Below are 27,868 nucleotides of genomic sequence, written 5' to 3' on the forward strand. Positions count from 1 at the left end.
CTGCAAATGTCTCACGATATTCTCTATTTTATTAACTTGATTTTTTACATTATCTAACAGCTTTTTTTTTTTTTTAAGATTTTATTTATTTATTTGACAGAGAGAAATCACAAGTAGATGGAGAGGCAGGCAGAGAGAGAGAGAGGGAAGCAGGCTCTCTGCTGAGCAGAGAGCCCGATGCGGGACTCGATCCCAGAACTCTGAGATCATGACCTGAGCCGAAGGCAGCGGCTTAACCCACTGAGCCACCCAGGCGCCCGTTCTAACAGCTTTTTAATTTTGTTCTATTTACAGAAAATTGCAGTTAGCATTTGTACTTCTTCTAGTCTCACATTTTTTACTATTCTGGCCATAGTACTGGCTGCTACTTGACAATGAATCATTAGTAAGCTTTCATTGTAAGTTTAAAAATTGCTACACACTTATTTAACCTAGAATAATAATTTAATTATAATTAAAGTAATAAATATATTTAATTAACAATTATTATTTCCTTCACATCACTGTAACTCATGTTGTCTTTATAAAATATCCAAATAAACACATCTGTTCTTCACATCAGCTAGGTCAATGATGTGTTTATGTGTGACCCTAGAAACAACATATACATGACACGTATACTATAATACAAAAATAAGATCTATGCAGTACAGTGGTTGAAGAGAAATGGAGTCCGACCAAAGCAATAAAATTGTGCAGCTGGTAGAAATGTAAAATGGGACAGTTGCTGTGTTAAACAATATGATGATTCCTCAAAATTTTAAATACAGAATTTAATTTTAAATATAGAATTATAATTTAATCCAATTCCACTTCTAGGTGTATACCCAAAGAAATTGAAAGTGGGGATTTGAACAGATATTTGTACTCCAATGTTTACATTATATCACAATAGCCAAAGGTAGTAAAAAACCAATGTCCACAATAGATGAATGGATAAAATAAATGTATCTATGTAGATATATATAATCATATATGTATATATGGTGTGGAATACTATTGCACTATGTGACACACATAAGCTGTCTAAGAGAACTCTTAAGAAAGGGGATCCAGGGACGCCTGGGTGGCTCAGTTGGTTGGACGACTGCCTTCAGCTCAGGTCATGATCCTGGAGTCCCGGGATCGAGTCCCGCATCGGACTCCCAGCTCCATGGGGAGTCTGCTTCTCTCTCTGACCTTCTCCTCGTTCATGCTCTCTCTCACTGTCTCTCTCTCAAGTAAATAAATAAAATCTTAAAAAAAACAAAAAGAAAGGGGATCCAGCCAAATGACAATTAAACATTTAAATCAGAACTAAGCTTTCAGAAAGGGGAGATGAAGTAAACACATAACAGTGATGTTCCTACACCCCTGAACCTCTTCCAGTTCCTCTCAAAGTCTCCAGCACTTTCTTCTCTTGGGGCCTTTGGCAATACCAGTAATTCTCCTTGTCTTTGCCATAAGCATTCACTCTCATCTTTCAAACTGCTGCTTATTTCTTCTCTTACAGGCCTTCCTTATATCCATATTTATATCCATATTTAAGTCAAGATCATCCATCACTGGTTCCCAAAAGAATATTCTTTTTCTTCATTATCATTCATCATACTGTGTAAATTTTATGTTTATTTATAGTTGGATTTTCCTATGTCCCATCTCCATGGGTCAAGTAAAATGTCCATTAAAGCATGATTGTTGACACTTCAGTTATTCATCTACAGGGGTAAGAAAACTATGGCCTATGGGCCAAATCTGGCCCACTGTATTTTTACATGTGGCTCTGGCCAATCCGCAAAGAATAAGAATGGTTTTTACTGAACATAATTTTAAAAAATACGCACAAATGAGAAAAAATATAGTTTTTACAGTTTTTGAAGGAGTTGGGCTTTTACATTTTTTAAAAGATTTTATTTATTTATCTGACAGACAGTGATCACATGTAGGCAGAGGCAAGCAGAGAGAGAGGAGGAAGCAGGCTCCCTACTGAGCAGAGACCCGGATGCAGGGTCGACCGCAGGACCCTGGGATCATGACCTGAGCTGAAGGCAAAGGCTTTAACCCGCTGAACCACCCAGGCGCTCCTATATTTTTTAATGTTGGAAGAAACCAAAGGACAGTCCTTTATGGTAGTTGAAAATTATGAGATTCAAATGCCATGTCAAATGTCACTGGTATACAGCCACACCTAATACACTCAGTGTCAGGAGGAAGAAGTGGACAGATATTGTGAGAATATTCAAACAGCTAATAAATACTCAGGAAAAAAATGGAAATGTAAACCATGATACCTACCAGAGTAGCAAGCATTTAAAAAAAAAAAAACAACTGATGCCAAATATTGTCAAGGATATGGAGAAAGAAGAATATTCATACACTGTTGGTGGGAGTGCCAGTTGGTATTTTTGGAAACCTATTTAGAAAAATTAAACTTATGGGGCACCTGGGTGGCTCAGTGGGTTAAGCCTCTGCCTTTGGCTCGGATCATGATCCCGGTGTCCTGGGATCGAGCCCCACATTGGGCTCTCTGCTCTGCGGGGAGCCTGCTTCCTCCTCTCTCTCTGCCTGCCTCTCTGCCTACTTGTGATCTCTGTCAAATAAATAAAATCTTAAAAAAAAAAAAAGAAAAATTAAACTTACTAAAGTTGAGCATAGGCATACTCATGACCTAACCCACGGAACTCCACTTTCAGTATATGGAGAAAAACATGCACAGGTATGACCACAACAGTCTGATAAGGAGCGCTGATCTCCCAACAAAGTATTTCCAAGAACACATAATGAAGAATTTTCAGTGCTAGATTGGTCCTTTTATGTGGGTGGTGGCTGGTAATACATGGCTGCAAAGACTTCTTAAAAGAATTGTGCCGGGAAAACTCTGAATTTGTTGTGTCCAAAACAGAATTTCAAAGACTAGAGAATCAACATATGAAACTAGAAAAGTGATTAAAGATTTCCAATTCAAAACAAAAGAACCCAAAATAGTCATACAGTTTTAAGGAACAGGTAATTGCAATACAAAAACAAACAAAAATATCACAAAAATAAAATTTTTATATAATTACACTCATGAGATGTAAAAATTCTAAATAAAACAGTAGCAAATGAAATCCAGCAGTGCACAGAATACATACCTACACCAATAAGTAACCTGGGTATATCCAGCAATGAGAGAAAACAATCTGTCAATATAAATTATCACATTAACAAATTAAATACTATACAATTGCAGGAAGAGATGAAGAAATGACATCTGATAACTCAGGAGCCCTTTCAACTTAGATACAAGGATTTTTACTCGGGAATAAAAGCAAGCATTAGAAGGTCATCCCTTGAGAGCATGATCCTAACTACCATTCCATTATAACAATCAAACTTAGTGACTGAAATATCCAACGTTAGGGCCTTCCAGTTATGGCAGCATTCCTCAACGCAGTTTCAGATCCCTAAGATAGAAATAGGTAATGGGAACCAGTATTCCCATGGTAAAGTTTGAGACCACCAATTTAAATTAGGTCAAGCAAATTTCTATTCACTAGAATACTCTTTTTAGTTTCTTAAGTTGACAAGGTGCTTCTGATTTTTCCTTAAGAAGGGATTTAGTACGTTCTATTTCATAGGCCTCATTAACCAGAAAATCCCAGTTTCTCATGTACTACTCAGTACTGGTAATTTTTGAGACATAACTTCAGAAGTTCTGGGACAATTTTAGTTGTGTAAGTTGCTTCTGTATATTGGTTTAGGGTTTATTTTTCTAGCTTCATAGTCCAGGGTGACAGGGACCATGTAGATACTGGGGGAAAAAAAGTCATAGTTCTGTCCTTCCATCTGGCCAGATGCAGCTTGGATTTCTCCAAGACACAGTAAAAGGTATTTTCCACTGAAAAGAGCTTCAGGCACATTCTACAACTTCTGATATACAATTTAACTATCATTCTTTTTTCAACAATCTGTAATTGTTTCAATTTTCTCTTTAATTCAGAATTTATATATACATATGGTAGGACTACATTTTCAAAAGTAGTTGAAAGGTTCACCAATCTTACTAGCATATAATGGACCTTTTTAATGGAGAGCTCTAGCAGTCTCTGTCTTAATCACATGCCCAAACTTAGCATTAGCAATAGTGAGAAAAATGGGTATTATGTGTTTCTGGTATATAGCAATGTGAAGTAGTTATCACCAAATATGGTGTATTTTTGCGAAAAATGTTTAGGTCTCTGGCTCTAACTTGACTTTATGAGAGATACAAAGGATAGAAGCACAAATTAAATCTCACCATGATGGGAGAAATAAATCAAGAATGCATGGCATTCTACATAACAGTTTTCCTTAACATTTCAAGAAGTCTTTTAAAGATTAAAATCTAGACACAAGAGGAGCGCCTGGGTGGCTCAGTGGGTTAAAATCTAGACACAAGATAACAAAATGCAATGCCTGAATATAGAAAAGATGCTGGTTAGAAAATAGCAATAGGATACCTTGGGAGTACTGGGACATATGAAGTGAATATAGAATAATATTACAGAATTATTGATAATTTTTTCTATGACCATGGTATTAAAGGATGTTCTTATTCTTAAAAGATGCATGCTAATATATTCAGGAAAGAATATATCATAAGATAATGGTGAGTGAGTGTACATATTCATACCTAAATTTCAGACAGAAAGCAAATATGATCAAATGTTAATAAGTACTGATTCTAAATAGAGTATATGGATGTTTATTATACTGCTCTTTAAATTTTTCTGAGTGTCTGAAATTTGTCATAATAAAATTTGGGGAAAGAATTCCCAAATGGACAATATTTTGTGTCTTTTAAATTTGTAATTTATCTCAAAATGTGAGCAGAGAATTTAAATCACTGGCTACTTCTGTTTGAATTCATTAAAGGCAAATTGCTTCACCTCTTCCCCATTCTTCAACGGGTATATTCCTGTCCACTTAACATCTTAACATTTACTTAATCCTCATTTCTTTTCAGCCTTCATTTTTTAGGCAGCTTAAGGATAAACTCTTAATAAAAATCCTCTCAAGTTTCTTTGTGCTTTTCTAGATTTTATCCATAATGAACTATCTGAAATTCAAATGGATGAGTGGTTATGGAAGCTTTTCAAAATGCATCACACCAAGGTCCATTCTTTTCCTAAGAATTCACCAGGAGTAATACTAATGATGAAGATAATAAGAAAACAGCAAACACGTATTGAGCGTAGGCTACATTCGAGATACTCTTCAAAGGATCTGATGCATACTAAATCCATGCAGTCTCTGAAACAGGACTGTTAGTTACCATCACCAACATTTTCAAGATGATGCCCAGAAGAGATAAGCGTTTTCTCCAATATCCCACAGGTAGTAAGGAGATGGAATGGTGAAGACTGTAAGTATGGTTTGTGGCATGTGTGAGAGATCTCCTGCATATGTTACATTTGATAAGGTTATTCTCTAGGATGAATTCTCCAAAGTTTAACAAAGGTCGAATAGTGCTGGAAGGCTTTTATACCTTCATTAAATGAAAATTATTTGTTATAAATTATGCCTTTATAGGCTTAAGGAAGTTGTGACTCACACATTAGCCAAATCCTATAGTGTGAATAGTCTGCTATTCAATCAGGTGACAAGTGAAGCATTTCTTACTCAAATTATATTGTGACTTGTCTCATGTTTTTGTTTTTGTTTTTTTAAGATTTATTTATTTATTTATTTGACAGAGAGAGAGAGATCACAAGTAGGCAGAGAGGCAGGCAGAGAGAGAGAGAGGAGGAAGCAGGCTCCCTGCTGAGCAGAGAGCCCGATGCGGGACTCGATCCCAGGACCCGGAGATCATGACCCGAGCCGAAGGCAGCGGCTTAACCCACTGAGCCACCCAGGCGCCCTGACTTGTCTCATGTTTTAAAAACTGAATGTTGTCTCAAATTCTTTCTGGAATGGACAAACTTTCTAACTTGTAATCATTCATGAGCTGATTGATACTTTTATAAAATACAATGATAATGTTAAGGCAATATGAAATTGCTCTAAGTTTCCAAACAGTCTTATTTTCCACATTCATTTCATGATGGGACAGGTAACAATTTCATGAGCTGGCACTAGTCTCTAAACAGTTTTAATAGTACTTGTCTAGAGGCCTTCCTACATCCCAATTTAAAGGGTTTCTCATTTGGATGGATTCTCCCATCCAAGTACTAACCAGGCCCAACCCTGCTTAGCTTCCGAGATCAGACGAGATCGGGCGCGTTCACGGTGGTATGGCTGTAGACTCATTTGGATGGATTTGATGATGTACTGTAAGATATTTATTGTATCTGTAAGCCTTCCCAAATTCCTTACATTCATAAAATTTCACAGCAGTATGAGTTCTCTAATGTGAACAGCAAAAACTGAACTAGGTTTTGGTTCTTCCTACATTCCTCGAAGTGTTCAATTCGTGAAGTGTTTCTAATGAGTACAAACTCCCCAATGTTTACCAAACTTTTGTGCCATGAATAAAGATCTTCACACATTCCTTACATTTAAATGATTTCACATTAGTACAAACTGACATTCAGTAAGACTGTATAAAATTCTAAGGCCTTTTCATATTCCTTATATTCAAAGTATTTCTCACTAGTATGAATTTTTGATATCAAGTTGTCCACACAGATGTAAGGCTTTTTGCACATTCCATACATTCATAAGTGTTCTCAAGATTAAGATTCCTCATGTTGTTTATACACATAAAAATTTTTCTTTCAGCTCTTCAATCATAAAATTTCACCAGTATTTATGGTCTCATTTGAATAAGCTGTCCATATAAAGGCTTCCCCACATCCTTTATATTCATAAGGCTTATCATTACTAGGAGTTCTCTCATGTTGAACAAGGTTTGAGCCATGAATAAAGTTCTTCCCAAATTCCATACACTGATAAGGGTTCTCCCCAGTATGAAAACTCTGATGAACACTAAGTTGATAGCCACTACCAAAGGCCTTCCCACATTCTTTACATTCATAGGATTTCCCACCAGTATGGATTCTCTCATGTTTAACAAGGCTTGAACCCCAACTAAAGGCCTTCCCACACTCCTTACACTTAAAAGGTTTCTCACCGGTATGGATTTTCTGATGCTGAGTGAGGTGATAGCCACGACTGAAGGCCTTCCCACATTCTTTACATTCATAGGGTTTCTCACCAGTATGGCTTCTCTCATGTTGAACAAGACTTGAGCCACAATTAAAGGTCTTCCCACATTCTTTACATTCATAGGGTTTCTTGCCAGTATGAAATACCTGATGTCGAGTAAGCTGATAGCCCCAACAAAAAGCCTTTCCACATACTTTACATTCATAAGGCTTCTTTCCAGTATGGATTTTTTGATGTTGAGTAAGTTGATAGCCACGACTGAAGGCCTTCCCACATTCTTTACATTTATAAGGTTTCTCACCTGTATGAATTATCTCATGTTTAGCAAGGCTTGAGCCCCAAAAAAAGGCCTTCCCACACTCCTTACATTCATAAGATTTAACACCAATATGGATTTTCTGATGCTGAGTGAGGTGATAGCCACGACTGAAGGCCTTCCCACATTCTTTACATTCATAGGGTTTCTCACCAGTATGGATTCGCTCATGTTTAACAAGACTAGATCCCCAACTAAAAGTCTTCCCACATTTCTTACATCTGTAGGGTTTCTCACCGGTATGAAATCTCTGATGCACACTAAAAAAGTCCTTCCCACATTCTTTACATTCAAAGTGTTTTTCAGCTGTATGAGTCCGCTCATGTTGAACAAGTTTTGAGCCATGACTACAAGCCTTCCCACATTCTTTACAAACATAGCGTTTCTCTCTATTATGAATTCTTTGATGTGCACTAAAAGATTTACTTTTTCTATTAGTGTGCATTTTTCCATAGCTAATTATCATTTGACTAAAGTATCCCTCTTGATGTCCCTGTGGTAAAATGGATGCCTCAAGGCCAAGAGTTTTACTTCTTTCCTTCATCTCCCATTGGAAAAAATTTATTTCAAAAATGTCTTTTTCTGAAATTGTATTTTTGGTCTCATATGTTGACTCCAAATCTGAAAGAAAACAAGAAAACCATATATTTTATCTCCTTTACCAGAAAAATTTACTAGAAAACAAACAAACAAACAAAAAATACTCAACAGAGAAATACAAGACAAACTGGAAATAATACCCATAGTGAATCAGGAAATTAAGCTCACTGCTAAGCATCATATCTCTTCCCTATTGAACAACAATCTCAGCTTTGACTTTTCAGCTTTTATGATCTTAATGTTCTGATTGAACAGCCTTCTGGAGCATTCCACAAAGATCACTTAAACAAGTTCCTTATCTTCCCATGTGGCTGACCCCTTAAACCCAATGGGTCCTTCCATCAATCAAGCCCCTATGCGCCCAAGTGTGGTTTAGCTGAACTTTTAATGACTGTGTAGGCTGGCATGATGAACTGGAACCTAGAAAATCCCCAAACTCAAAAGCAAAATCAAGCACACCTGAAACTAATATTGTAGGGTCAACTATACTTTAAAAAAAAAAAAAAAAAGGGCAAAACAAAACATTAAGCTACATAATACTTTTTCACAGTAATTTTTCTGAGTGATTGGTGTTGGGCTAGAAAGCAGACAAGATTCTGCAAGCCAAGCAGTTACTAAGTTCCAAGGCTCTACTGAAGATGAAACATGTGAAACAAAACCAATTAAAATTATAATACAACCTCCACTTAGCTCAAATCCTGCTATAATCAAAGAGATAAGTGCATGGTCATGTGGGAAGTTTATAGCAAAAAATGATTTTTACATCTAATTTGAAACCTGATATAAACTGAAATAAAAACTATGACTCAGCCTCATCTCAGCTCCATGCTTGGTGGTATCAGCGTTATCACTCCCTCACCCTGAATAACTGAGAAAGAAGCATATACTTTCATGGGCAGGGAACCATCCATTCGTTATTGTTCTTCAAAATGTCTGGCACAGAATAAAAAATTATGAGGTAGCTAAGGAAGACTGAATGTGTAACATATAACTGCCCCCCCCCCCAAACCCACAAAAGAGACAAAGAACAGATGTATTAGAAATATATCAGTAGGCAAGGTCATTCAATTTTATTTTATAGATTCAGGAAGAAAAGATGGACAGTGAGCAGATGGGAAGTTTCAGCAAAGAAATAGAAACTTTAAAATTGTAAAATGGAAATTCTACAACTAAAAAGTCCAAGGAGAAAAAAGAAGGGGAAAGAAAGAAGAGTATCAGATCTGTGCAACAAAATCAAACAATCCAACTTCAGGCAACAGCATTCTAGAAAGAGGACAAAACCAAGTAAGTACTCGAAAAGATTATTAAAATGTTCTCAAAAATGTATGAAATATATGATAATCAACCTACTTTTAGCAAGCTGCAAGCAGGAATAATACAAAGAAAAGTGACAACTGAGAACATAATGACAGAGCTGAAAACTGAAGATGAAGGAAAGAGTAAAAGGAGGCAGGGGAGGGAGAACATTAGAGTCAGAGGAACAACCAAACATTACGGCAGAATTCACATCCTTAACAGAAGCTACCAATGGAATGATATCTTTTTTTTTTTTTAAGATTTTTTTATTTGACACAGAGAGATCACAAGTAGGCAGAGAGGCAGGCAGAGAGAGAGAGAGAGAGAGAGAGAGAAGCAGGCTCCCTGCTGAGCAGAGAGCCCCATGCGGGACTCAATCCCAGGACCCTGAGATCCTGACCTGAGCCGAAGGCAGCGGCTTAACCCACTGAGCCACCCAGGCGCCCTGGAATGAGATCTTTAATGGATGAAGAAAGAAAGCTAGAAAACCTCGAGTTTTACATAAAGCGGAAGATTTCTTCAAAATGAAGGTGAGACATTTCCAGCCCTGGCCATGAAGAAAAACCTGGTATTAGACTTAAGTCTTACACCACAAACAACCAAAAGCTATAAAATAGGATACTAGATGCAGGGCTGAGAAATTTTAGAGATTATCAGAACTTCATATTCACCCTTTATGCCTGCCTACATCCTCCAAAACATCCTGGAAAATGCTCTCCAAATAGACAGCGGTGGTCTCACTGGGCAAAGGATACTGGTAGTATCTGAGTCCAGGGCTGCTAAGATGGCTGGAATTTTTTTTTTTTTTTAGCTTTTTTTTTTTTTTAATTTTATTTTATTTATTTGACAGAGATCGCAAGTAGGCAGAGAGGCAGGCAGAGAGAGAGAGAGAGAGAGAGGGAAGCAGGCTCCCTGCTGAGCAGAGAGCCCGATGCGGGACTCGATCCCAGGACCCTGAGATCATGACCTGAGCCGAAGGCAGCGGCTTAACTCACTGAGCCACCCAGGTGCCCCAGATGGCTGGAATTTATAGTTCAAGGTGAAGAGAATAAAGGAGCCTTGCAACAGAGTCCCAGAAATCTATGCAGGGATCACCCCATTGGATCTGTAACCAAGTATTAATGGAGTACCAACACAGCCTCAGTAGAAAGAAACATTCACCTGAGGCCTCACAAAGCCCTTATTTTGAAAGACCCATCATCTGGAACAGTAGTTCTCAAACTTGCTCGTCTCAGAATCCCTTATATTCTTTTTTTTTTTTTTTTTAAGATTTTACTTATTTATTTGACAGATAGAGATCATAAGTAGGCTGAGAGGTAGGCAGAGAGAGAGAGAAGAGGAAGCAGGCTCCCTGCTGAGCAGAGAGCCTGATTCGGGGCTTGATCCCAGGATACTGGGATCATGACCTGAGCCGAAGGCAGAGGCTTTAACCCACTGAGCCACCCAGGCGCCCCAGAATCCCTTATTTTTTTTTTTTTTAAAGATTTTATTTATTTGTCAGAGAGAGTGAGCGAGAGCGAGCACAGGCAGACAGAGTGGAAGGCAGAGTCAGACGGAGAAGCAGGCTCCCTGCGGAGCAAGGAGCCCGATAAGGGAACCGATCCCAGGACGCTGGGATCATGACCTGAGCCGAAGGCAGCTGCTTAACCAACTGAGCCACCCAGGCGTCCCCCCAGAATCCCTTATATTCTTAAAAATTACTGGTGAATTCTTGGCTTGTTCATGCATAAGCATATTTCCAATACAAAGCTTAGTTTGTTTTTTTTTTTAAGATTTTATTTATTTATTTGTCAGAGAGTGAGCACAGGCAGACAGAGTAGCAGGCAGAGGCAGAGGGAGAAGCAGGCTCCCCGCCGAGCAAGGAGACCGATGAGGGACTCGATCCCAGGATGCCAGGACCACAACCCAAGCCGAAGGCAGCCGCCCAACCAACTGAACCACCCAGGCATCCCCAAATTTCAGTATTTTTATCTAATGGTGATTCTGTAACATTTTAGTTGATTTACGAAAGGGCAAAGAAGTCCTGTGGATGTTTTGTGGGAAGTAATTTCAGTCATGGCCTGTTGGTCATAGCCAAACTGCAGTACCTATTGTTTTACTTAACAATGTCTCATTGCTTTGTATACATTATCATTGTGTATAAGGACTGTGTGTATATCCAAAAGGAAGCCAAGGTACTTAAACCGACCAAACTAATATTACAACTCCTTTGAGATGGTCAAATGTAAACTAAAAGGAGTGCCCTTTTGTGCAGTCTAGCACCAATAAATAGTTCAATAAACTTGAATTTAGTTCAACCAATCAGAACTGCCATGCGAGAACTTGTATCACAATTACTTGTAAGTAAGGCTTAACAATGCTGGTCAATGAATGTAGGTTTAACTTTTTTTTTAAACGATTATTTATTTGTTTATTTATTTATTTATTTGACAGAGAGAGAGAGAGAGAAGTTACAAGTAGGCAGAAGCAGGCAGAGAGGCAGGCAGAGAGAGAGGGAGAAGCAGGTTCCCTGCTGAGCAGAGAGCCCAATGAGGGGCTCGATCCCAGGACCCTGGGATCATGACCTGAGCCGAAGGCAGAGGCTTAACCCACTGAGCAACTCAGGCACCCTTAACTTTTTATATTTACAAGCTTTTTAAAAGCTTTTATTTATTTATTGGTGTGTGAGAGAGAGAGCATAAGAAGGGGGAGTGGTAGGCAGAGGGAGAAGCAGGCTCCCTGTCAGCAGTTCCAATATGGGACTCCATCCCAGGATCCCGGGATCATGACCTGAGCTGAAGGCAGACACTTAACTGACTGAGCCACCCAAGCGTCCCTAACTTCTTTTTAGTTAAAAAACTGGGAGACCTGAGTGGCTCAGTCAGTTGAGCGGCTGCCTTCAGCTCAGATCATGATCCCAGGGTCCTGGGATCGAGTCCTGCATAGGGCTCCGTGCTCAGTGGGGAGCCTGCTTCTCTGTCTTCCTCTGCCTGCTGCTCCCTCTGTTGTGCTGTCTCTCTGTCAAATAAATAAATAAATAAAATTAAAATTAAAAAAACAAATGTTAAAAAATTATTGAGGACTCAAAAGGGATTTGTGTGAGTTATATTTTGATATTTACCATATTAGAAATTAAAACAGAAATTAAAGATATTTAATTCCCTTGAAATTAATAAATCATTGCCTATTAACAGAAATAACAAATGTGTGAAAATTATATTTTCCAAAACACATTTCCAAAATCATTTCCAAAAATGATCTTGTTTTCCAAAACAACAAAAAATACTATTTTAATTTTTTGTGAATCTCTGAGATATATGGCTTAATAGAAGACAACTGGATTCTCGAATCTGTTTCTGTATTCACTCTGTGGCAATATGCTATTTTGACTGAAGCATATGAAAAAAATCTAGCCTCCCACATATATGTAACTGTTATTTTTTGATATTATAAATATGGTACTCTCTGATACTATAATAAAACTTGAGAAGGGACAGTCTCTTAAAGGTTAGTTGCAATGTGAAATATGCAACTAAAACTATGAACTTTTCATACTAAATTACCTTAAAATCCACTGCACTTTGGATGATCTTTTCTCCAGATATAATTCTGTAATATCATGCACTGGTCATTTGAAAAATAGTGGTTCACTGAGTTATGCAGATCTTTGAAATGCTGACATATTTCATTACATAATACATTAAAATCACTAGGTTAATGTCACCATCTATCTCATCAGAAAATGTTTACGTGTTGAGAAATTGTAAAGCTCAAAATGGAAGCTGTTTCACACAATTCTAATTTTTACTTGAAAGTCTGAATTTATCATTGGCAGCAAATACTGTTATTTATCTTTAAAGTGACAGGCATGCTTTTAAGAAAGTTTTTCCAACTATCTAAGTCTGAATAATAATAGTTTGTCTGTCAAGCATTCTTTTAAGAACAAAGTGGTGTCCTGTGGAAAGAACAGCTAGTCTGACTCACAATCCAAACAACCACACAACTGGTTTTTCTCAAGGCAACCACATCACACTTTTGTATAAAACAGAAGAGCTTAGGGGGGCCTGGGTGGCTCAGTGGGTTAAGCCTCTGCCTTCAGCTCAGGTCATAATCCCAGGGTCCTGGGATTGAGCCCCACATCAGGATCTCTGCTCAGCAGGGAGCCTGCTTCCTCCTCTCTCTCTGCCTACTTGTAATCTCTGCCTGTCAAATAAATAAATAAATAATCTTAAAAAAAAAAAAAGGGCAGAAGAACTTAATGAATACTTCCCATTTCCCCACAATGAATGTTTTTTTAATTTATTTTTTTAAGATTTTATTTATTTATTTATTTGAGTGAGCTAGAGAGAGAAAGAACACACGCAGGGGAGGAGGAGAGGGAGAAACAGACTCCCCGCTGAGCATGGAGCCTGATGCCGGGCTCAATCCTGGGAGTCCAGGATCATGACCTGATCATGACCTGAGCCAAGGGAGATGCTTAACGGACTGAGCCACCCAGGTACCCCACACAATGAATATTTTAAAATGCATACTCAAGGATTAAGACTTAATAAAATAAAGCCCAGAGCAGGATACTCAAAGTCAACCAATACTGATACCCTCTGTGGGGAAGGTATCAGTATGAAAGAACTGTCCCAACTGCATGCCTGTTAAAGACAAGTGTCTGCATATAAGAGACCTGGCGTGGGTTGTCACAGCCCAAGTAGGGTGAGAAGGGCAATCACATGGTCAAAGTGATGGTACTGGTAATGGAAGATTAGCTACATTCAGCGAGTTTGAGAAAATAATATATTAAGGAAATGGAAGCCAAATTCTTCCTTGTCAGAGAAGGGAGTTAGAAATATGGAGAGTAAGTTGGTGGGAATGCAAACCGGTACAACCACTCTGGAAAACAGTATGGAGGTTCCTCAAAAAGTTAAAAATAGAACTATCCCCTGACCCAGCAACTGCACTACTAGGTATTTATCTAAAGGATATAAACACAGTGATTGGAAGGGGAACATGCACCCCAATGTTTAAAGCAGTAATGTCCACAATAGCCAATATATGGGAAGAACCTAGATGTCCCCTGACAGATGAAAGGATAAAGATGTGGTATATATACATACATACATACATACATACATACATACAGTGGAATATTACTCAGCCTACAAAAAGAATGAAATCATGCCATTTGCAACAACATAGACAGATCTAGAGGATATTATGCTAAGTGAAATATTCAGAGAAAGACAAATACCATAGATTTCACTCATATATGGCACTTAAGAAACAAAACAGATAAATATACAGGTAGGGAAGGAAAAATAAAGTAAGATAATAACAGAGAGGGAAGCCAACCATAAAAGACAATTATAGGAAACAAACTGAGAGTTGCTGAGGGGGAGGTGGGTGTCGTCTCGTGGTTTTCAATACAGATGTACACATGTATGTATGTATGTATGTATGTATGTATGTATACAAATACATTCCCCAGCTCTAACCACCCAGAGACCTGGAGCAGCCATCTTCCAGCAGCAATGAGCAACCCCAGTATGCAAATTTTGCCTTCTAACTACTATTCTCAACTAAAAGGGACCAGGGCACCTTGAAGAAATGGTTGACTTTATGACTGGAGCAGGAAAAGTACAAGATGAGCCTGATAAAACATGCTGTTGTGTCAGAAAATAAGGAGATGCTCAATGAGTGACAGAGATGTGCCTGAAGACACAGAAGCCTCATGAGCAGGTCAAACCTGGGATAAGCTCAAATATTTTGAACTTCAAAATAAATAAGAAGAGATTACAACCCACCAACGAAGATCCAACAAATGAACAAACTGAAAAATCGGTGAAGAGGGATATATTTAATAGTTTCCGAGATTCTCCTCACAAGAGACTCATTAAAGGAAAAATGATTAATTTTACAAGGAGAAAGCCAGCAGACACTAACCTAATCAAGTGCTCAAAGTGTCAGCAGTAACGACAAATGTGTGCTTTACCTGACAGAATGCAAGAACACAGCATCAGTTCTGTGATACTGCAGCCAAAGAGGCATAAATATAAGTCTAATCATGAAGAAAAGTGCACACCAACCCAAACGAGGGACGCTCTACAAAATAACTGGCCTGTAATCTTCAAAAACAGCTGGGAATGCAAATCAAGGAAAGATGGATGAACTCTTCCAGACTGAAAGGCTACAGAACTCAAATTCCTAAAATAGTAAGTGAAAAACCGTATTGTCGGGCCCTCACCTATCTCATCAACCTAATTTCTTTACACTCTTTTACTAACTGTGTCCTGGCCTTCTTACCATTCCAGCAGTTTCTTGGCAATCACAGAGCCTTTGTGTTTACTGTTCATGGTGACTGATACACTCCTCCCCCAGATACTCATAGAATTTGATCCTGCTCTTCATGCTTCTATTCAAGAAAGCTTTCCCTGACCACCTTACCTAAATGAGCCCTGTCAATTTCTAGCGTTTTCTATTCTCATGCTCTTTATCTTCCTTGACCAACATGTTTCATTATATGACATTATTTATCTATTTATTTATTTACTTACTTTCAGTTTCTTCCTGACTACATGAAACTGCATTTGAGAATGGGCAAGTTATCGATGTCGTTCATGACTGTATTGATAGTGCCCAGTACAATGCCTGGCTAGGAACAAGTAGTCAAAATATTTGCAGAACTTATGAATGAATGCATTTACTCATTCAGACACATGCAGAAATGCAAAAGAGCTGGAAAGCTGCTGAATCCGACACAGTAGAATGGCTGCACCAGAAACAAAAGAGAAGCCTTGCTTGGCGAAATGGGAGGGAAATATGAGAAGAAAAACAAAGAGAGTAAGAAATGAGATCAGATGGAAGTTCGTTTGGTAACCCAAAAGGAGATCTCAATTTCCTCCCTCCACAGGGAGGGGGTTTTTTAAGCACCATCCCACCTGTTTCTCCTCCTCCTGAGTGACCTGTGAGGTTGGTTCCCAGCAATGATGGTTCCCTCCTGCCTTTGCCTTCCTGGGTTCCAGCTTCTTGGCCCTCCCCTCACAACTTTCCAGGACTCCTGTCCTTGCTCCCATAAGGTCACACCTGACTGAGAAATGGAATGTCTCCTTGCAAGAAAAGAACTACTAACTGGTAAAGACCTTTTTTTAAAAAATGATGAGCTCAAGACATTTGGCCAAATATGCAATAAAAAGTAAAAATAATATTGATAAAGACTTCACAGAAATGAAGTATGATGGGAATAAAAAACATGAGATCACATCAGTAGGAGAATGATCTTGTTTTAGATTCATTCAGACTCCTCTTTGGAGCAAACAGAGAATAGTAGTTGAGAACACAGACTTATGAGCCAGACCTCCTTAGAGGCTCAATTGCTACTACTTCTCCCACTAGCTGTGTGACCGTGGGAAGTCACTTACCCTGAGCCTCTGTATTCTCATCTAAAAAGGAGTTTGATAAAAACATTACCTGCCTCATGGGGATGTTGTGAAAGTTAAGTAAGCCGAAGTATTTGCTCTGCTTACAACACAGCCTGGTTTATAGTAAACACAGTGTTAAATATTAATATTCTTATTATTACTGTTGTTATTTTGGTAACAGGAAAAGAAGGTTCATGAGACATTTTTAGGATTTAATTCAATGTCGCATTTAACTTCATAAAATGCAAAGTTCACAAACTGCAACTTTCTTTCTTTTTTTTTTTTAAGAGTTTATTTATTTATTTGACAGATGGAGATCACAAGTAGGCAGAGAAACAGGCAGAGAGAGAGGAGGAAGCAGGCTCCCCGCCGAGCAGAAAGCCCGAAGCGGGGCTTGATCCCAGGACCCCAAGACCATGACCCGAGCCGAAGGCAGAGGCCTTAACCCACTGAGCCACCCAGGCGCCCCACAAACTGCAACTTTTAACCTCAAATATGCCGAAAGCAAATGAGTATATTCACTTAGCATAAAATGACTTCTGTTTATCCAACCCTCCTCTATATAAAATGAAGAGGCTCTTTCGAAGTCACAGTATATCAGGACCCTGTTTCTAGCTGTACTCCCTGCATGTGAGTCAAAAATTTACGAAGAGCAGTGCTTCTTTAAACTGTAAAAAAATCACCTGGGGATCTTGTATAAATGCAGCCTCTGTTTTGAAGGACTAGGGAGGACCTCACAAGCCCCAGAAGAAGCTGATGTTAGGTATGAAAAACTTAACAATAAAAAAAAAAGCTAAAACCCCCACATAAACCAAATGAAATCACTGAGAAAACAATCCACATCCCTCCCCCAAACCAACAAAACTGCCTCTCCCCTGGGCCTAGCCTATCTCCTTCACTGCCTTCTTGGCATCCTCTCCTACACTAACTCTGCTCTGGCCTACCTATAGTTCCTCAAACTAAACCACCACACCTTGAGTAGCAAGGACACAAATCATCTCTAGATATGCTAAAGTTCAACACAATATGAAACCTGGTTTCTCTGACAATAGTTATGAATTAAATGCCCCATAATGCAAATCCAGCTCCTTAGTAATTAAAGAAGAGAGGCAATTGCAGAAAAAGCCAGAGGAAGGTGTGAAGGTATGGAAAGAGGAAGGAGCCCAACGAACCCATTAAAAATCCAACAAATATCAAAACATCCCTTTGACCACGGGGAGAAGAAATTCAACTGGTTTCTTCAAAGACAGCCCTGTAATTCCCATAGCAAAAGCCGATGGTGCAGAGAAAGACTGTGAAGTATTTCAGGCAGATGACCTTACCCAATGACACCAAGTTACTATAGTTCTCCAACATCACATCCATGTACAAGTCCCTCTGAGCAGGGTCCAGGCACTCCCACTCCTCCTGAGAGAAGTCGATGGCCACATCCCTGAAAGTCACCAAGCCCTAAAACCAAAAACCCATACATTACTTGTGAAATTACAGAAATTTAATGATTTAAGAAAATATTTCCAAGAGGGGGGAATAAAAGGATCATGAAGGATAAACTGCAAGAAGAGGAAAATGTAACAGTCAAGTAGGCTAGAAGCCTGCAGTACATACTGGTAGGGAAAAGTAAAGAAATTTGTGTGACTAAGGCAGTGTCTTCATGTTCTAGAAGAATCCTGTTACAGCCAAAAAAAAAAACAAAAAAACAAAACAAAAAAAAAAAACTTCTTGGATATTATGAAATAACTAGACCTGTCTGATAATCTATAAAATCATCCCAGTTTCTCTTCTATTAAATAAAAATAGTGGGGCACCTGGGTGGCTCAGTAGGTTAAGTCTCTGCCTTTGGCTCAGGTCATGTTCTCAGGGTCCTGGGATGGAACCCCACATTGGGCTCTCTGCTCAGCAGGGAGCCTGCTTCCCCCTCTTTCTCTGCCTACTTGTGATCTCTCTGTCAAATAATTAAATAAAAAATCTTAAAAAAAAAAAAAATAGTGCGGTGGGGAGAAGCCCCAGATACGGGACTATGTATACATACACACAAACTATTATGTGCCTGCCTCATAAATTATTAACGTGAACTGCTACACCAACTTTTCCCTTTAAGGAATATAAAAAACAAATCTTTTCTCCCAAATGCACTATAAAATCTCTATTTTAGAAAAATGATTTCCATTAAATTAAGGATTATCATTAAGCCTCAAGTAAATCACTCTGTTAGAGTACATTATAAGTCTTTTCTCTTATAATGGTAAATACGTAAGATGTTTTATTAGCTGCAACTCAGTTCATCATATAGATAGATTAAGATCTCTACTATATTTATACATTTAGGTTGAACAAAAATTCTATTTTCTTCATTCTAGGAATCTATTATCATCCAGTATTTAGAAATCCCGATCACCTTCTTACCTGTTACCATCAACCACCCCTCATCTAACAATTTCCTCATTCCTGAGTTGGAGGACACTGAAAGGGCACAACATATATGACACAGAGGTCACCCAAGATCTGCGCATCCTGGTCAATAACCAAATGAACTTTGACACTGGTATTCAACAATTATAGCACCACTTTCCCTAGGAAGACCCACTCACCATCCCTCTTATCCTGAAAGCCTTGCAAAGCCTCAAAGAAACTGAGGCTAAGGCCAAGAAAACCCAAATTCCATCTTCTCTCTCTGGGAAACTCAGGTCCGTGAAGAAGTTCCAAGTTTGCCTGTGTGGTCAAATGAGACCCTCATCACTGAGTCATCACCCCACAGACCTGACACAGGAATAAAAAAAATTCTAGTAAGGGAATTGGTGCAGCCCTAGTGGAACAAAGGTGATAACAACGGTCGCTGCCCAAGACAGCCTACTGTCCTAAGTACGTCCTAAGTAAACCCCAAAACTCTCCAGAGAAGGCACAAGCAACCGAAAACGTTCTCTTGGGTGACCATCCAGCTGTCTAAGGACATAGTATCCTGACTGGCTTCTTTCCTAGATGCCTGCCAATCAGGACCTTAGAAGAAGGAGTAACTGTTGTTTTGAAAATGTCTACAGTCTTTCATGCTCTCTTTTCTCCTTCCCTTAAAGAAATCCTGTTTGTGCCTTGGTATATGAAATCAATCTACTCTTGGTTTTCCTTGTTAACTATATTTCTTTGAGTTATTCTTTGACAGGAGCTCAAGTATTTCCTTCAAAAGACTCCTATCCCTCCACTGCTTTTAACACAAGACTGAGCACACAGTTGTTGGATGTGTTCAATGACATGATGATACTGATTGGAAGGCACACAGGGAGGACACTGGGTTATTTGGCACAATCTTTTACTGGGACAGGAACTGAGACTGGGTTCAGGACTGGGGTTCTATTATGTAGAAGGCTTTAGGACAATTAAGGAAAAGGTTCATATGACCTAAAAGTCACAATATTTCAAGGACAGAGAAATACCAACTTACATCAGTCATGGTTCTAGAACTGCAAGAACTAATTAATAATCCATGGGGTTCCTCTATTGGTGAAGCACAGAATCCAGAAAAGCCAGAGCTGGGGAAGGAAAAAAAAGCTTTAGACCAGGTGCGCTTAAGTGATCCCATCCAGACTGAAGGAATATAAGCTTTTATCTCTTCCATTCCTGCTTCTGCTTCACACCTCCCACAACCATCTGTGGAATCTAAACTCTCACCTAAAACCTGAACGTCCTTCAGTAGGAAGGTTTCTGGCAGTGCCTCATTCTGGGGATGCTAATATGGGCCAGAGGTTGGTCTACTGAGTGCTGCCCAGACTGGATCCTCCTCCTGTTACTCTCACCTCTCAGAGCTGCGAAAGAGGCACATGGTCCAAGCCGCAACATCCTTCATGGGCTTGGGGCTGAAGAAAGTTGGTCAAGACACAGGAGTAGATGGGACATACAATTGCCTGAGCCCCAAAAGCTGACCTCTTAATGCATTCAGAACATCCATGCAATGGAATGCTATAAAACTATGCTAAGTTGGGAGAAATCATCAAGATATGTTGCCAATACAAAATATAGTTTACAGGATGTATAGTATGATTCTATTTATAAATTATGCATGTATATCAATAGAGAAAAGACTGACAATCAGATGTCAATAGATGAATAAAGTGTTTAGGAAGTTAGACACCCATATACAATAAAGTTTTTATTGTGGTCCTAATGTCCTTTTTTTTTTTAAAAAAAGATTTTATTTATTTATTTGTCAGAGAGAATGAGCACAGGCAGAGGTAGAGGGAGAACCAGGCTCCCTGCTGAGCAAGGACGCTGGGATCCTGACCTGAGCCGAAGGCAGCTGCTCAACCAACTGAGCCACCCAGGTGTCCCCCTAATGTCCTTTTTAAGTATTCTGCAGAGTTGCTGTAACCACAGCCATGCATTATATTAACTACATAATTTCCATATACACTCACGTCCTGCCTAGAAAAAAATGGCTAAAATTCCCCAAGAAAAGTCATGAATACTTTGATGAGATCACAAGCCTGTTTCTTTTCACGTCTTCTGACACACGGGTTTAATTTGTAGCTGACCTATCTTTTCAGACATGATACTCTCCCAGTAAGTGCTAAATCACCTGATTCCGTTAGTCTGACTTAGCAGTGAACATTAGTAGGATAAAATCTTTAAGTATGGGGCACCTGGGTGGCTCAGTGGGTTAAGCCTCTGCCTTCGGCTCAGGTCATGATCTCAGGGTCCTGGGATTGAGCACCGCATCAGGCTCTCTGCTCAGCAGGAAGCCTGCTACCCCCTCTCTCTCTGCCTGCCTCTCTGCCTACTTGTGATCTTTCTCTCTGTCAAATAAATAAATAAAATCCTTAAAAAACCACAAAAAAACCTTTAAGTATAAAACTTGGAATGAATTTCGTTTGCCTCCACAAAGCTGGTCATGACCCAACAGTATTGCCTATAATTACCTTCCTGTGAGTTCCTAAGACAGGTTGCCTGCATTGTTTATTGGCCTTTGTTGCTGTCAGCTTTAGTTATCCCCATGTATATTTAGTATTCCTTGTCTTAAGGGTAACAACAATGTCTTTCAGTTATTGTATTACCTCCCAAGTACAATCTCAGGCTCTTAAAATTGGGGCAAATTTTTATCCAAAATTCTCTTATGGAAATGTATCCTTAAATAGCTAGAGAAGTACAGATGTATACACACGAATATTCACCCAGGGTCACCGGGGTGGCAAAGTCAGTTAATTGGCCAACTCTTGGCTTCAGTTCAGGTCGTGATCTCATGGTCATGGGGTTGAACCCCACCTCAGACTCCACACTCAGCAGAGTCTACTTCAGATTCTCTCTCCCACTCCCTCTGGCCCTCCTGCTCATGTGCTCGCTCACTCTCTCTCTAAAATAAATAAATCTAAAAAAAGGAATATTCAACCAAAAATCATTTATGATAATCAAGAATCAGAAACTACCTAACAGTAAGCAAATGGGTTTGCTTGACTGTGGCCTGCTATGTCATTAACTGATTAACTGATGACGAAAACACACATAATCAACTCCATAGGAAGACAGGCAGGTTTGTAAAGTATACACAATATGGGAAGTGTATCTGAAATTAAGATAAAAAACTCTGGTGCTGGACTTTCAGGATATGGGCTTGACAATGACCAATTTCTCAACACTTCTATTTCCTTGTCAATAAAAGAACGATAGGAACATTGTCTGCCACAGATGACTGCAATGAAGACTATGTAAGAAAATCCACATAAAAAACTGGTGTACAATTGTAGTGCCTGGCTGGCTCCTTCAGAGGAGCACATGGCTCTTGATCTCAGGGTTATGAGTTCGAGCCCCACAATGGGTACAGAGATTACTCAAAACAACAACAACAAAAACAGGTGTACAATAATTACTTAATATAAGTTTTTGCCATTATTAAAGATGGAGAAGATTACTGTCCTTTATTCTATTATAATAAGGACAGTTAATGCACCTTTCCATTTTTTCATAATAAAATCTGCTCTTCTCAGGCCTATGTTCTTACAAAATTAACAAAAGCTTCACAGCCCAGCCTTGAGCCTCCAATTCTTCCTTAATAACAACATAAGCGAAACAGGTTCTCAGAAAGATATATAGGAGATAACCTCCTGCCAGAAGCTGCAGACAGAGACAGGACTCAGCATCATAAAACTGGCTCAGAAAATATAACCCAGTTAGGTGCCAAGAAGAACATGAACCAGAGACTCAATCTTTTTCTGTGCAAATTGGTGGTTTATTTGAATTTGGTAACTATAACCTTCTTATTCTACCTTCTGGTATTATTATCCATCATTGAAAATATTATTTATAAATTAGATTTTTTAAACATTTTTTAAAGATTTTTATTTATTTATTTGACAGAGAGAGAAAGAGTAGTAGAGGGAGAGGGAGAAGCAGACTTCCTGCTGAGCAGAGAGCCCTGTGCAGGACTTGATCTCAGAATCCTGGGATCATGACCTGAGCTGAAGGCCGACCCTTAACTGACTGAGCCACCCAGGTGCCCCTATAAAATAGATTTTGGTAAGACAGACATATACATTAGAAATTATCACTATTTTTTACGGAAGTAACCTTTAAAATAATCTAATTATGAAAGTCTGTCTTTGTGGCCCTTCTAATTTTTAAAAAGATGTTTCTATATTTCTAAATGTTGTGAATACTATAGGTTTTTAAAGATTTTATTTATTTATTTGAGAGAGAGAGAGCATGAGAAGGATGAGGGTCAGAGGGAGAAGCAGACTCCCCGCCAAGTAGGGAGCCTGATGTGGGACTCGATCCTAGGACTCCAGGATCATGACCTGACAGGTTTTTAAGTAAGAAATCACTAACATTTCCTTCTTCTTTCTACATATTTGAGATTAAAATAAAACCCACATCTGGGCTGGATTTCTTCTTCAAAATAAGAATTAAAGAATCTTCAACTCAACTCTACCACCCATTACTGTTATCTTATTCTGCAGAAACAAAACCAGACACATAATTTCACAGGGAAAAAAATTCTAAACAGAAACATACCAAAATATTAAGAACGGATTAACTTTAGAGGATGTAATTTTAACTTCCATCTCTATATGTTTCTTGGATTGCTGAACTTTTTGCAACAAACCTGTTTTAATTCCATAATCGGAAATATAAAGATAGTTCCAAGTATGAAAAATTGAGTAATAGGGAAGGGGCATATTTCAGTCATTAATAAAACTGAAAAAAAAAAAAAAAAAAAAAACCCACCAAAAAACCAAAACCAAAACCAAAAACACTCCAACACTTCAAAAATCAGTGGGCCAGAAACAAAGTACACCTACCCGCTGTTGAACATCTCTAGCTATAGCTCACCATAACACTGAGACACTTTCACTGTAGAGACTCCCTCATAATGGGTGCCTGCCTTTGGCTCAGGTCATGATCCCAGGATTCTGAGATAGAGTCCTGCATGGGGCTCCCTGCTCAGGGGGGAGTCTGCTTCATCCTCTGACCCTCCCCCCATTCATGCTCACCCCTCCACTCTCTCTTTCACAAACATAAATAAAATCTTAAAAAAAAAAAATTCCCCCATAATAAACATTAATTATGTAAGTCACCTTCAAAGTCTGAGGGAAGGAAATATATGCACCTAAGCAGAATGACATTTGGTAAGAACAGACGCTCAACAGGTGTGGCTACACCTCTCTAATTCTTCACTGAAGAGTCAAATCAAAAACATTTTAGAGACAATCCTTGAAAAATGTCTTTCAAGTCTCTCGTACTGAATGGGATTCTTATATAACTCATAATATTCCTGGGGAATTTGTTCATAACTACAACTATTACTTAATATTTTATTATTTACATTTTTCCTTCTTTTGATTCTTTATAAACTTATTTTTTATTAGGTGCACATTATTCCATTACAGGATATACTGCAATTTACTTGTTTCCTTATCACTGGATCCTAATTTTATAAGTTCCTTCCCATCTATTAAATCTTCATTCCAGATCAACGAAGCCAGACTTTTTCTATGTCATCTACACTTAACAATCTCATGAAATTACAGACATTTTGCTCACTTAAGAAAAATAAATTCACAGGGGCGCCTGGGTGGCTCAGTGGTTTGGGCTGCTGCCTTCGGCTCGGGTCATGATCTCAGGGTCCTGGGATCGAGCCCCGCATCGGGCTCCCTGCTCTGCAGGAAGCCTGCTTCCCTCTCTCTCTCTCTCTGCCTGCCTCTCTGCCTACTTGTGATCTCTGTCTGTCAAATAAATAAATAAAATCTTTAAAGAAAAAGAAAAAGAAATTCACAAATATTTACAAAAATCCTGCCCAATTTCAAGGGGTTTGCAATCACCTTGCAGCTCATAAATGGAACAAGACCTCAGGTTAAGGTATCCTGTACTAGACCATTTGAGCATCTGGTCACTTTTTTAAACTTGCAAGCACCTATCACAATCATCTTCATATTTCTCTTCCAATTTCAGTTATGGAAAGTTGATGTGAAATGATCCAGAATCACCATGTAACAGCAAATCTTAACATTCACTAAGCCTGTATCATGGCGCAGGCCCTGTTCTAAGGTGCTTTACATGCACTGACTCATTTTACATCTTTATAACCCCCATGAGATAGGCATTACCTTGTCTTAATTTTGTAGATGTGACACAGAGAGCCCCAGTCACCTAAGCTCACAGAGCTAGTAACATATAGAGCCAGAATTTGAATACAGATGCTCTAAGTCCAGAGCCTTACTCTTACCCATAACACAGTACTGCCTCTACAACACTCACAAAGTGGGACCTGAAATAACCCAGGTCTCACAATGTTACAGATTTCTACCAAAAGATTAAATGAACGTCTCTGTCTTTGTTGGTGCAAACAGCAAACCCCTATGCTCAAACCCCAATTACATCCCCACCCCCTAAAAGTCTTAAAACATTGTCATTTATTAAACAATCCTCCTACCTTGCCTTGATTGAAAATCATGACTGTGGAGAAGACACAAAATAGTTTGCACACGATACCAAGTAAATACCAATCTCCTTAAGTAATCATAGTCTAAAATGAAACTCTAGGGACGCCTGGGTGGCTCAGTTGGTTAAGCAGCTGCCTTCGGCTCAGGTCATGGTCCCAGCGTCCTGGGATCGAGTCCCGCATCGGGCTCCTTGCTCAGCAGGGAGCCTGCTTCTCCCTCTGCCTCTGCCTGCCATTCTGTCTGCCTGTGTTCGCTCTCTCCCCCTCTCCCTCTGATAAATAAATTTAAAAAAAAAAATCTTTAAAATGAAACTCTAACGCTAATCTAGGAGGTGTACTTCTACACCATCAGCATGCTCAGAAAGGGAGAATGCACCCAAGGATTGGAATAATTTGCCGTTTGAACAGCTAGCTATTGATTGAGAATAAGGGCAAGAGAGGGTCACCAAGAAGAGAGATACATCAGCAAGGTGGGTCATTCACCAGAAGGAAAACCCAGGATAGACACTACCAGTGATACTGCAGGCTGAGAAAAGCAAATATTCTCATGATCTAAAAACAAAAGTAACTGTCTTTAAAAAAAGAGAGAGAAAGAAAGAAACACAAACTCACCTGAACCTTGATTTCAATATACGCAACAATTCTTTCTTCCTCCTCAGGGTCCTTCTTAGAAACTCAGCAGCGGTAGGGGGAAAAAAGAATCATGAGACACCAGCATTGCTTGGAGCACAGAAGTAGCAAATACACACACACACACACACACACACACACACACACACACAACAGAAACACCGGGAAACCAAAACGCCATCTATAGCCATCTCTGCCTTCATCCACACGAAACCAAATGGAATTGAAAAGAAGACTAGAATCTCTCTGGGGGCTGACAGCAATTATTGGGGAGAGAGGTCTGGTCGCAGTGGCTCTGAAACAGGGAGCTGGCTCCCAGGGAGCTCCTAGACGCGCCCCTTCCAGGAATCTTAGCTCTGGAACCCCCCCAGCACGTCTTCCTAGCGGCATGTCATGAGGACACTTCTGGATGTACAATGCTCATCCCAAGACTGGACCTACGCCTTCGGGCGTGAAACGTTCCCTCTAGGGCTCAGTGAAGGACTCCTGCTCTTGCGGTCACTTCACTTTGGCAGGCCCAAACAGAGTCTAGAAGAAACTTGGAGCGCACAGCCAAGGCAAAACCGCAAGGCCACGAAGCTCATCACCCCGTCACACAGTCCCAGTCGCACACACCATCACGGAGACACGCCCCGGCCCTGCCACGCCGTCTGTCCCACACCATCCTTCTAGCCGCTCGCGCGCATACAGACTGGAGGCTCCAAACGCGACACGCCCTGTCCGCAAGCCGGTCCTCCTCACCTCGGGAGCCGCCCGGAGTCAACCCCTGCCCTCCCTGCGGGTTCCGAGCCGGCGCTGATTACTTCCTCCGACGCTAGCAACTCACCACGCCGAATCCAAAAACCTTCAGGCCGCCGGAAACGGACCCACAGACTTATGGGAAATAAGAGCGGGGAAGTCCCCGGAGGCTGGGTACCTGGCCATCCAAAGAGCTCTCCGCCGGCAAACTCGCCCCGCCCAGAAAAAGACCTGTGCCCGGAGACTTCTGGGAAATGTAGTCCACCGTGGGCAAATACTCAGGAGTGGGGACCCTGGACCCTCAGAATGCTCCCAGCATGCAACTCGGCTTCGCGTAGCAAAGGCGCTTTTTCCAAAGTCAATTTGGTGTTGTTCTAGTCTTTGCTGCAGGGCGTAGGTCCGGGCTCCGCGAGCCTTGCTGCTCAGTTGTCTTTTATGTTGTTGTCAACATCTTGGATGAATGGTGGTGGTCTTTGATGAATGGTTCTCAAGGAAGGCGGAGGAACGCATTCTGGACTCCCGAGAAGGTGGAGATGAGAAGGGACCAGGGACTTAGGCTTCAGTGAGCGGGAACGTCTCAAGTAAGGTCCATGGGAATAACCTTAAGGCACAAAGTTTAAGAAGGTATTCACTATTAGAGTTATGTAAGTACTGACTTATACAACCTTATACAAACCTGAAAGTGAGTTCTTCCTTAAAATTTGTGCCTGACACCTCACTCACCTCATGGCCACTACTTAAAATTCTTGAAAAAGTTAGATCACGAGCTTATCTAGTTTGTGAGAGACTGGAGCAGGGTCTGGCAGTTGAGCAGATGGGTGCGTCTTCCTCCAGGTGAGGTTATGGGTCCAATTTGGCGAGTGGGACCTTAAGTGG

The 27,868-nt window shown here is 39.8% G+C and overlaps 1 protein-coding gene across 1 annotated transcript; it reads right to left on the reverse strand.

Moving 5' to 3' along the window:
- Positions 1 to 6,491: 6,491 nt before the first annotated feature.
- On the reverse strand, positions 6,492 to 27,119 carry ZNF283 (zinc finger protein 283). Its single transcript, XM_082710801.1, has 5 exons — positions 26,996 to 27,119; positions 26,237 to 26,287; positions 20,141 to 20,228; positions 18,030 to 18,156; positions 6,492 to 8,044 (listed from the first exon to the last, which is right to left on the reverse strand). The coding sequence occupies exons 3-5, from the start codon at positions 20,147 to 20,149 to the stop codon at positions 6,729 to 6,731; spliced, it is 1,452 nt and encodes a 483-aa protein (XP_082566927.1). The 5' UTR covers positions 20,150 to 20,228; positions 26,237 to 26,287; positions 26,996 to 27,119; the 3' UTR covers positions 6,492 to 6,728.
- Between the last annotated feature and the right edge of the window lie 749 nt (positions 27,120 to 27,868).

This window comes from Mustela nivalis (assembly GCF_964662115.1).
Source record: "Mustela nivalis genome assembly, chromosome: 18".
In the NCBI taxonomy this organism is placed as follows: Eukaryota; Metazoa; Chordata; class Mammalia; order Carnivora; family Mustelidae; genus Mustela; species Mustela nivalis.

Coding starts and splice junctions, on each gene's coding strand:
- ZNF283 (XM_082710801.1), bottom strand. Junction 8,045..18,029: donor TAGTAACTTGGTGTCATTGG/GTAAGGTCATCT, acceptor GTTTTCTTTCAG/ATTTGGAGTCAACATATGAG.